Consider the following 10,540-nt stretch of genomic DNA (forward strand, 5'->3'; position numbering starts at 1 on the left):
ATAATGCACCTGTTGATACCATCTCTGCAGTTACCTTATCTCTTCTTAGTAAGCTAAATCAACTTTTTATAACCTGTAGAAGTCATGTTATTAAGGAAAGAGAGGTGATGATTAATGTTTTCTAAAATATGTACATAATATAATTCAGTAGTCTTGCTTTTTCAAAAAATGTCAAAAAAGGTCTTGTAGCAGAGACAAATAACAATTAAATACATGAGCTGAATCTTTCTGCTTCACACTGATTCCCACATGTAGTCTTTGGTTTTCTCAAGTTAGGCAAATACATGGAGACAGATTTCCAGGAAGTCCTTGAACAACTGCAGAAGAGTTAAAACTCTACCATAAGAAATGAGTATGATAAAGTCCTTTTTGTCCTATACATCTCATTCATCATGGTCGTTGACAGAAATGGCAACTGCTGCTTTTTTCATATACCCCTGTTCAGTCTAATGTTCAGTGTTTTTGCTGTGGGTTAGTTTTATTTACCATGATGGTTAGATGTACTCCATGTGAACAGCACAAGAAAGTCTGTCCCCCTTGTGAATTTGTCCTGGGCAAAAGTGTGGATAATATTTCAAAGTATGATGTCCGTGTTCAGAAGTTGAAGAACCCAGCAGAGACAATTACAGGTACAGTGTGCAGGATGCAGTCCTTTAAGAGATGGCTGTTGTATGCCAGAGGAGCAAACCCTGATTTACTTGCCAGAGCTGAGCCTTTCTTTACAGGTAATTAAAAGCAAAGCAGGGAGGATTGTTGATTTATAGAATAGCACAAGTCTACTTACAGCATTTGAATGAGTACACATTTTATTTTCATGCATCATTTGGCAATGCGCTGTATCCTCCATAAATGCTCTCATCCTCATGAAGAAGAATACAGGCAACTCACTTGATCCTCAGGCAAACACTGTTCTACTTTATCATTCTTGCTGTGTTCCCTGCATCTTTTCTTGTTCTAATGCAGTATTTTTTTGAGTTGAGGGGACTTCTTTCCAATGCACTGTTTAAGATGTAGATCAGTTGTGGGTTTTTACAGTGATATATTTTTTCTGCTTATTAGTCTGTAACAGATGCCAGCCTTACAGATACAATGTCTCTTCCTCTACCCCAGAGGTGCAGACTGCTCTTGAAAAATTGGCAATATATTTTCCCCACTGAGCGATAATTGCTTTGATTTTGGATCTACCTTCTGCTATATGCTCTCCCCTTTTCTGATGTAGACAGTGGGAATCTCCCTGAATTCATCTGCAGTAGACATTAATAAAATTATTCCAGAGAGTGTCACTTCAAATCCGCTGCAATTGTGTTGTCCCTTTGGAAAGGTTCCTTTACAGCCTGGTTAGCAGATGGCTCTGTAAGCTCTCTTCATGGACTTTTTGTTCCTGCTGTCTGGAAGAAGGTTTAAATCAGTTTAGCTATTCTTATTTATTTTTTTACCCAGCCTGTCTGATTTTATTTTACCCACTTCATTTGCCAGAGATTTTGAGCCTTTTGTTTTCTTTGTCAGAAAAGATTCAGTTTGTTGAATTACGTTTTCTGCCATGGGCAGAATGGGAGCTTCAGAATAAGTTTATCAGGGAGACCCTCCCATTGAGATATGAAGTGTAGAAAGGACCTGCTTACCTTCTTAACTCCTTCTGAGAAAGAAGTTCAGGTGTGGCTGGATCCACCCTCAGCCCCAGATTTTGTTGTTTTCCAGTAAGCCCAAGATGCTGGCAATCCAGTTCCGCTTTTGAGAATGTGATAGCAGGCCAATGCTTTCCTAACTAATCCAGTATCTTTGATTGCAAAGGCAATCTCCCCTTGACCATCTTTGAGGATGGAGGAGTCTGACCAGCCTTTTTAAAAAAACTTGGCTTGCAGAAGCCAATGTGGAAGCCACTGCTCCTACTAATGCCAGGTATTTTACGTGAGCTTGAACTGAGCTGGTTAGCTACATAAACATAGGACAAGTAAAAGATCCACTTTCCAGTGCAGGCGGGGCAGAGGTTCAGTATAGTCTTGGTGCCTAGCTAAAATCTTGTCTTGGCTTTCCATTAGGAGAGTAATGCAGCTGAAAAATGAGAATGGCTTTTGCAAAAGCTGTGACAAGGAAATTGAAATGAAATTGCCCTAGCCCTGTCTGAGGTGAAAGCCAGAGCAAAGAGTGGCAAGGAGGGTATGTTTTTAGAAAGGAGAAAACATTTATCTGGACACTTAATTATTTGTCTGGTGTTACTAGGAGAGTAACATTGAATCAGGTCTCACAAAGCAGATGTGAGGAAGGGCCTGTGTTCAGGTCCTTCTGAGAGGGATGAGCTGAATGAGATGAATGCCTGTCCTCATCTAGAATCAGAGGTGTTCAGCACCTCAGAAAGCCAAACACAGTCCACCTGCAAAAAACAGGTTTATAGGGGAAGGATGAAATGGATTGCATTTTGAGAAGGGAGGATTAGCCTTTGTTTCTGTCCTGTCCCCCCTCCCCTCCCTTCCTGTGGGTGCCTTGAGTTTGTCAACAGAAAATTCTTTGTATCTCTGAAGTCCTCATGAGACCTCTTACATCCTCTCTGGAGATGTAGTTTGCCTTTTGTGTTGATGACCTTTATAAGATATTGAGTTACAGGATGAACAACAACAGCAGGGCCAGACCTGAGAAAGGAAAGCAGATAGTAACCTATTGCCCAAAATCTAAATTTTAATGGATTTTTTTACTTGCATCTGCTGCTGTTACTCCTTGGCACAATATTCAGGAAATAGATAGTTGTTTATTCTTTAACAGGAAAGGTCATCTTCTCTCTGCAGCATAAAATTTTGTTGTTTTTCTTAATCTGAAGGAGCTCATCCTTCCTGCAGGGTAAAAGAATAAAGTCTGCATCCAAACCGATGGTTTAGAAGCGTCTACATCTGCTGCACCTCAGATGCTTCTCGTTTATCCTGTGGCTGCAGGATGACAGCCTGTTAAAAGTAGGTGAGTTTAAAGGAAAGAATTTCTAATGAAGAAATGAGTCTGAGTAGAGAGGACACTGCTTCAGGATAAATTGATCTTCTATTTGTACACTTTACAACAATTGCAAATCATCATTTTTAATAGGTATTCTTCCTCCTGTTTGTTCTATACACAGCCCAAAATATGTCTTGCTTCTCAAAGTGTATTCAGCCTGCTTACGTACTAGACTTTGTTGAGACCTCTACTAAAATGCCTTCTTAGTTGCCCTTCTACAAAGCAATGGATATTACAAGAAAAATAAGCAGTGGAAAAATAGGCTGACTTAAAATAGAGCTTCATAACTTTGTTGCTAGTTATATTAGCTTATATGCCCTAGCTATTTTCAAAATGTTTTTCGAATGTAATTCTTTTCTAGTATGCTCTTAAAACTGCCAGGTTATGCATAGACCAGGAAAATGTTTGGGGTTTTTTTTCTGTAAACAAATGCCAAGTCTGTCATATTATCTTCCTTTATTTTTGACATATATTTCAGCATATATAGTGACTTGATTACAGGAGTCACATCTTGTAAGTAGAGTGACCATAAGGGAAGGCTGGAAAGCTCATGTGATGGTACTCAGGCCTGTGAGAGATTGTTATGCTGGGTATCTTGATCTCTGCAGAGTTATCTGATGTCTGACCTCCAGTGGCTGCACAAAGGGGTGTTTTATTTGCTTTGTTCTGTAAGAGTGGTATTTGAACACTTGTAAACACACCGGTATCTCATTCTACTAGGCACTGATAGGCCTGCTAGAGTATCCTTGATCAGATAGTCTCAGTCTGAGTATCACAATGCTCAGTATCACAATGCAGAGTTCAAAGTTCTACTATTTTTTTCAACCTAGCAGCAACAAATTTATTTTTAATGCATCATATCTCAGCTTCACTGTTTAATTGTTCATGTTTCATATAGCTTTAGAACATCTTTAAATTCTCATTGATGCCTGTTTGATTTTGCAGTGAAAGTAGCAAACTATGGAGGTTTCCAGAAGCTAGGAAAACTGTTAGCAAATCACATTGTTACAGAAATTTCTTTAGAATACTTTGTAAGGCAATCTGCTTTAAAAGAAGTGGCCATTACCCACATGATCACACATCGGAGCACAGCCAGAGCAGCAGTAATGGTGGCTATTCATCACTGTTCCTTGATTGTCTGGTCCTGTGACAATAGCAATGGTGGGTTGGCTCCTTGATACATAGGCCCTTAAAATGTCTAGCATCATGATGAAGGATCCCTAGTGTAGGAGTTTAAAATTACCTTGGCAATGGATTTTGCCCCTTTAACCAGTTTTTCAAGCCTAGAAAAGTTTCAGAGTGTTAGGGTTTGGGTTTTTCCCTGTCTTCTTGTGTTATTAACTATACATCTCCATTGCAAATAAGCATTGTCCTTGTTCCAGCCAGGATAGGGTTAATTTTTCCATAAGCCAGGAGAACACATGACTAGGACTCCCAGATTATTCTATACCACCTCACATCTTTGATGGGGATGGGAGAAGGAGCCTTTCCAGGTCACATATCCTGGGAGTGGCCAGCTGTTGTTGGGAGTTCTCAGTGTGGTGAGCACTCATGTACGAACCATTTGCCTCTTTCTTGTACACACTTCTAATAGTCTATATATTGTTTTGCTTGCAGTTAAATCAGTTACATGAATAATTTGTTTAAAACATAAGCCCCTTTACTGAAGTCAGAACTGCAGTAAAATTGCTGTATGCTAAATTTTACTAGTGTTTAAAACTGATGAAGGCCACTTTTTCTAACAATGCCAGACACTAAGATAATTGATTGAAGCAGAGGGCAGTTCTGCCTCTTCAGCAATCTGAAAAGATGATTTAGAACCTTTGCCTCACTGCAATCAGTCTTAATTTACATCACCTAGACAATTAAAAAAGAAAAAAAGCTTTCAAAGTAGCTTAGGTAAAATATGAGTAAGTCTGTTTTTGCTCAATTACTTGTGGGAAAACTGTATTTTTGACACATATGGAAAGATCATAGTAGTAAAAGGAAGTGAATGCAGTAAAGTTCACAGCTGTATTTCATTGAAAAGCAAACCACTGGCATGAACTAAATTACTGCCTGGTTTCATGGCTACAGTCTCTACTAGGAGTAAAATTGAGCCCTGCATTGTAAGGGCTGAAACCTACGTCCATACTTACCTCTCCACAGGCTCTCCCTATTTTGCTTTCAGTAATGGTACTCAGAAAAAGGCAACACATCAAGGCTTTCTGCTGTATTTCAGCCATTCATCGCACTAAGAGATACCTATGGAAGCTCAAAACAAAACCACCCCAAAACAAAATACATCCCTAAACTCAAAGTTTAAGAAGTAGAACTTTATTCACACATTTGAAACAAGACAATAGCCTTCCTGAAAAAAATCTGTCATATTTCATGATTCTAATCAGACCTGTAAGATCCCTCCTACTATGACAGTACATTGTTTTCCATGCCAGTGCCACCAGTGGCCACTGTAGCACACATTGCTGCCATAGTTCTCTCCTAAGAGGATTCCATAATGAATTGTTCTGGTTGCTGCCATTCTGACAGAAAGTCTGAGGAATGCAAAACATGTTGAGAGATATATGAAATCTATCATATGGGGTCAAAAGAGTTAAATCTGTCATGTAGTAAGAAGACTTGAAATTGCCTCAGGGAAGTAAAAAGTATTTTGTTGCTGCAGTACTTTGAAATACATTTGACTAGAGGTCTTTAAGAAAGAGCTCATTTCAATGCACATTTAATTACTAGTCTGAAGTTATTTATTTGTTAACAGGGACAGCTCAGTGTTACAAAAATGTTATGACTAATTGTCTTGACAAAATTCAGTTCTTCACCATCAACCACCAATGCATAAGTGATACACACCTCTCAGTGGAAAAGATTTGTATCTGTCTTTAAAAAAGAAGCAAAAATTAGTATAAAGGAGCATAAAGGAGCTTTTTTGTTTTTAAACACACATAAGAACTACTAAATTACACAGGAATTACATGTTGTCAGAGAAAATCAGAAAACAATTCCCCAGGAGAATATAGTTTTGTTTTATAAGGAAGTGAACAATACACTGGAGAATTCTGGACAAAGCATTTCAAATAAAAGCATAGGTACTGAAGTACTGAGAACAGAACTGCTCAACATTACCAAACTGAATTTGTTCTGAAAACAAAGTTTAGCTACAACCTTCCCATCTGTGTAAGGAAACACAAATGAAAAAACTGCATTTCACTTACAACCTTTTGTTCCAAGAACAGCTCACTATGAACCATTAATAAGCTGCACTGTTAATCGTGATGCTCTAATTAAAACTCTTATCAGAGCAATGAATACTTTCCTTCATTCTAGCTACAAAAATACAATTCCACAGCTGCAAAGAAGGGATTACCACTGGCAAAAGTAGTCTCTTCAGCGAGCCGTAAGAATGGACGGAAGTCCCAAAGCCAAGAGGTTTCTGAAGGGAGTTCAAAACTTGACTGTATCTTCGTTTCCCACAAAGCTGCAATACTTACAATCCTTCAGAACAATGGTGGGTATGTGGTTACTTTGTATGTGTTTGTCTCTCCGCTGCTTCCATTCGGCTTTGTTTTAAACCCTATAGGATACAATTTAGTAAAATCTTGTTTGGCCAACGTGCAAATAAAAGCTTTAGTAGCAGAACAAAAACATTTCTGGACAAACTTTTTCAGTCCTGAACAAATCACAAACAGTTTTAAACTTCCTTTGGAAATCAAAATGGGCAGTTTAGAAACAGTTTTGAAAGCCCAACTAGATGTCCTCTTTACAATCAGAGGCTATACAAAATAATTTCAAACATATACTTGTTCAACTGAAAGTAAATTAAAGCAATCCACAGTTATATGTAATCTGAAGCACAAAATCTTCCTTTTCCAACTTCCTCAGTACAAATAATAGTTCATCACACAATTTTCTTTCTACATAAGTGCATAGATGAAAATAGGAATCAATAATACAAGTCGCAGATTTTCACAACTATGTTGACAGTTTCTACTGGACCTTCACAATGACATGAAACAATTACTGATGAACAATCTGCAAAAGTGACAAATTGATCGAAAGTGTGATACTACCACTTATACTGAAAGAAAATACATAGAAGACTACTGAAAAATAATCGTATTTACTCCATCTGTCTACAAAGACAGAATTGGTTTCTTTACAATGGCTGTAAAACACTGCCTATAAAAGTACCTGACAGGACCCCTCCAGTCGAACAAAGTACTAAAACATCAACTATATATATATGTATGTGTATGCTGGCTCACATGAATTCTACTCAACTCAGTACTTACACAATACAAAACACCCTTAAATGTAGCGACTGTAAATCAGAATAAGAGACCTAAAAAGCAGCCCTCCCTGTATGGCTTCTTGCTGCAAACAGGAGCACCAATAGCAGTGCAAAATTACCAAGACACTTCAAACCACAGCAGCACATACCAGGTAATATCCAGTGTGGTAACCACTCATGTACCAGGCTATCAACATGCTCCCCAATGCTTCGTCGTCCTCAGCAGAGTCTGGCCTCATGGGTGGTGGAGGAGGAGGAATCAACTAAGGAATCACAAAGGAAATGTCTGTTTCAAGAGGGTGTTTCCCAGATTAGAGACCACCTAATTCTATAAGATTAAAACATAAAACTGAAAAATAGGAACATATCCTCAATATGAGTAAGAGTCAGAGATTATGTTGCCTGAACACATGTAATTTTCAAAGCCTAGGAAAAACAAGACTTTGTTTACAGTACTCCTGTAGCTCCACAGGAGTACTGTAAACAAAAAGTGTTACTAGGGGAAAATACCAGCTGCTTCAGTGAATTGCTGTTAATTTAAAGTGTAGTTTCTTCAAATAATTTACCCCTTGGTATTCTGACCAACAGTTTCACTGTCACAGACATGAGTGCAAATCAGACCTCCTATGTTAGATTATCATAATATTTGGAACTAAATGTGTTAACAAATATACAAAAAATACAGGCAAACAGAACAAATATGTTCTAAAACCAAAGGCAGTGAGCACATTCAGTAAGAAAACCTGAGATCACCAATACTCCTCTTCCCCATCCTTCTGTCACTTACTGGTGGTCCTGCTGGGAACAGTGGGGGCCAGCAAGATAATGATGGAGGTGCCTTGAATTTTGATCCAGACTACACGGGAAAAAAAAAGTGGAAGCGTATAAATTAAAAGGGAATTTGGGCTATTAGCATTTTACTTAAGAGAAATATGTGAAACAATTCACGTACCTTGAACAACAGATAACACATTGCAGCAATTTAATGAAAATACAGACATGTACATAATAGTGAAAATAGCTATTTCTGAGGCACATTCTGTAACTTGAGAAGTGCAACTTAAGATTACTCATGTCACAAAGGTAAACATGGCTGAAGCAGGGCTCTGTTTAGAAGCATTTTTAAAAGTATTTTCAAAAGGCTTTCCTAAGTGGAAGTCAATGGTCACACTCTCAACAGGAAGAAACAGATCAAATATTCACACAGGAAAACACATAATTGCTCCTTTGCAGAGGGGGCAAAAATTGACTAACTTCCATTGTGCCAGTGAATGTCCTTAAATAAAGATCTAGACACAAATCTACTGACACAGCAGAAAAAAGATAAAATAAAACCTTATAAAAAAATCTTGCACAAACAGTAACATTTAGAAAACATAATGCCATGTTTCAGAAAATAACTGCACTATTATTTAGACTCATACACAATAGGAAAACTGAGGGGTGTATCAATATTCCATCACTCCTAATTCAAGAGAGCAGCTACAGCTGAGAGGCTCTGTGACATGTGGGCATCACCTTTAATGCCTTAAATGTCCTGTGAAGTGAAGCATACCAATTGGCTAAAAAATGCAAAATCTTAAAACATCAACAGCACTGCCACTAATCACACCACCAGAATCCAGGGAACAATATCCCTCTTCTAAGTTAAAAGGCAATTGGAAAGCAAATGTTAGCTAAGGACCAGAAGGTTCTTGTTATAGCAGCACTGCAGAAGGACTATATTGTGGCCAGATAGTTACAAAATGGCAGACCAAGAGATACTGACATGCGTATCTGTACATCTATTCTCAAAATGCTGCTAATTGAATTCTGGACAACAATAAATATCATATAGTCTCAGAATTCACAGTAATACCACACTTAGCAATGGTACATAAATTATTTCAATTAAGGTTGAGCTTGCCCTTCCTAGGCCTGGAGCTGGCGGTGGGGGTGTGGGAAATCTCAAGTTTTGAGGAGAAAATCTTGCTTTTGTGCAGTTGTTTTTGTTTCGAGGTGACTGGGAAGATTTTTCACTTTTATCTGTTGAATATGGAGTCTCATTTTCATTCTAGAAGGCAAAGACATTTTTATGAGATGCACTAAACATCTCATAAAAGCAATTTTATAAAACTCATAAAAGGAGTTTACAAAAGCAATTTTAGTGCAAAAAAGCTTGGAGTCTCATTCACATCCCTCCCTCTCTCCAGCTCTCCCAGTCCTACACAGGAAGAATTTTATCTGCTCATCATTTTAGCTATGTTGTCTTTCCCATGTGAATTTCTTGTCCACTCCCTTTCTTCCATGCTGAGTTCAAGAAGTAAAGGGATGCTTTCATTCCCTCCATCAGCTTGTGTCTGTTTACAACAGAACTGTGCATCACTTCTCACTCTGAACACCAGCAGCACCACCAGACATATTAAAACAAGTTGATTCTCCTCCTTCCCAACTCCTTATAGAAGAATGAAAAAGTCCCTCACCTCCCCAGAATGCCCCATCCTATTTACTGTTTCATCGCTGGTTGGAGGAAGCAAATCAGACAAGTTCTGCTCCTCCTGATTTCCATATCCTGTGTAGGTGACAACACATGTGCCTCTCTTCTGGTTGATGGAGGCAATAGTTGCTAGATACAAATTGCCATCCTCGGACCAAACAGCACTGCAGCTGTCACCAACTTTCCACTGCAAAAGAAGCAAGAGAAGCATGTAAATATCTACATGGCTGGGCAGAACGTACCTTTTCGTAAGCTACTTTCTGTCCAGAGAGATGGATCCCACCTAGTGTTTCCTTTGCCTTTACTGAAATTCCTCTATGTAACCTAAAGTTTATAACGTCATCACCCCCACCACCATCCCAAAATGTTACTCTCAAGGTGATGAAGCAGGCACTTCTGCGTACGGAAGTACAACATTCAGGACAAGCACCACTGGCATTTACAAATGAGACGACCTGTTTCAAAGGCGCTGTATTGCTCTCGTTTATATTGCTGATCTTTTTATGGTTTTTTCTCTTTATCACCAGGTTCTCCTCCTCCTTGTCTGAAGTCTCCGAGCACTCTCCATTTTTTAAGGCATTCTTAAGGAAGAGAAAGGAGAAAACCAATAAATGCAAATCCAGCGGCCTCAGCCCCAGCATCCAGCCCCGGCCGCGCCGACCCCTTACCTTGAAGGAGGCCACCGCCTTGTCATACGCCTTGATGAGGGCCGTGTCGTCCCAGATATCCGAGTCGTCGCTCTGGGGAGGCCACACACGGTTTAGCGCCATAGCAAGGCCGCGCTCCCGGCCCCGCTCCCA

General features: G+C 39.1%; 1 protein-coding gene across 3 annotated transcripts; it reads right to left on the minus strand.

Moving 5' to 3' along the window:
* Nucleotides 1-5,279: 5,279 nt before the first annotated feature.
* Nucleotides 5,280-10,533, minus strand: LOC102039879 (survival motor neuron protein-like). 3 transcript variants are annotated; one of them, XM_031060294.1, is made up of 7 exons: nt 10,409-10,533; nt 10,196-10,321; nt 9,727-9,927; nt 8,052-8,120; nt 7,414-7,527; nt 6,465-6,547; nt 5,280-5,853 (listed from the first exon to the last, which is right to left on the minus strand). In XM_031060294.1, the coding sequence occupies exons 1-6, from the start codon at nt 10,508-10,510 to the stop codon at nt 6,494-6,496; spliced, it is 666 nt and encodes a 221-aa protein (XP_030916154.1). In that variant the 5' UTR covers nt 10,511-10,533; the 3' UTR covers nt 5,280-5,853; nt 6,465-6,493. The 3 variants fall into 3 exon arrangements, with proteins under 3 accessions (XP_030916154.1, XP_005425051.1, XP_030916152.1); XM_005424994.2 differs by adding an exon at nt 9,171-9,317 and having other exon boundaries at nt 5,280-6,547; XM_031060292.1 differs by having other exon boundaries at nt 5,280-6,547.
* Nucleotides 10,534-10,540: the final 7 nt, after the last annotated feature.

This window comes from Geospiza fortis, unplaced genomic scaffold, assembly GCF_000277835.1.
Source record: "Geospiza fortis unplaced genomic scaffold, GeoFor_1.0 scaffold240, whole genome shotgun sequence".
Taxonomy (NCBI): domain Eukaryota; kingdom Metazoa; phylum Chordata; class Aves; order Passeriformes; family Thraupidae; genus Geospiza; species Geospiza fortis.

Excerpts from the sequence above, each read along its gene's own strand:
- LOC102039879 (XM_005424994.2), bottom strand. The coding sequence starts at position 10,510 with ATGGCGCTAAACCGTGTGTGGCCTCCCCAGAGCGACGACTCGGATATC. Across the intron at positions 9,318-9,726 it reads GGATGGGGCATTCTGGGGAG|AATGAAAATGAGACTCCATA; the intron begins GTGAGGGACTTT and ends TTTGCCTTCTAG. Across the intron at positions 8,121-9,170 it reads CAGCTCCAGGCCTAGGAAGG|TCTGGATCAAAATTCAAGGC; the intron begins GCAAGCTCAACC and ends TTTCCCGTGTAG.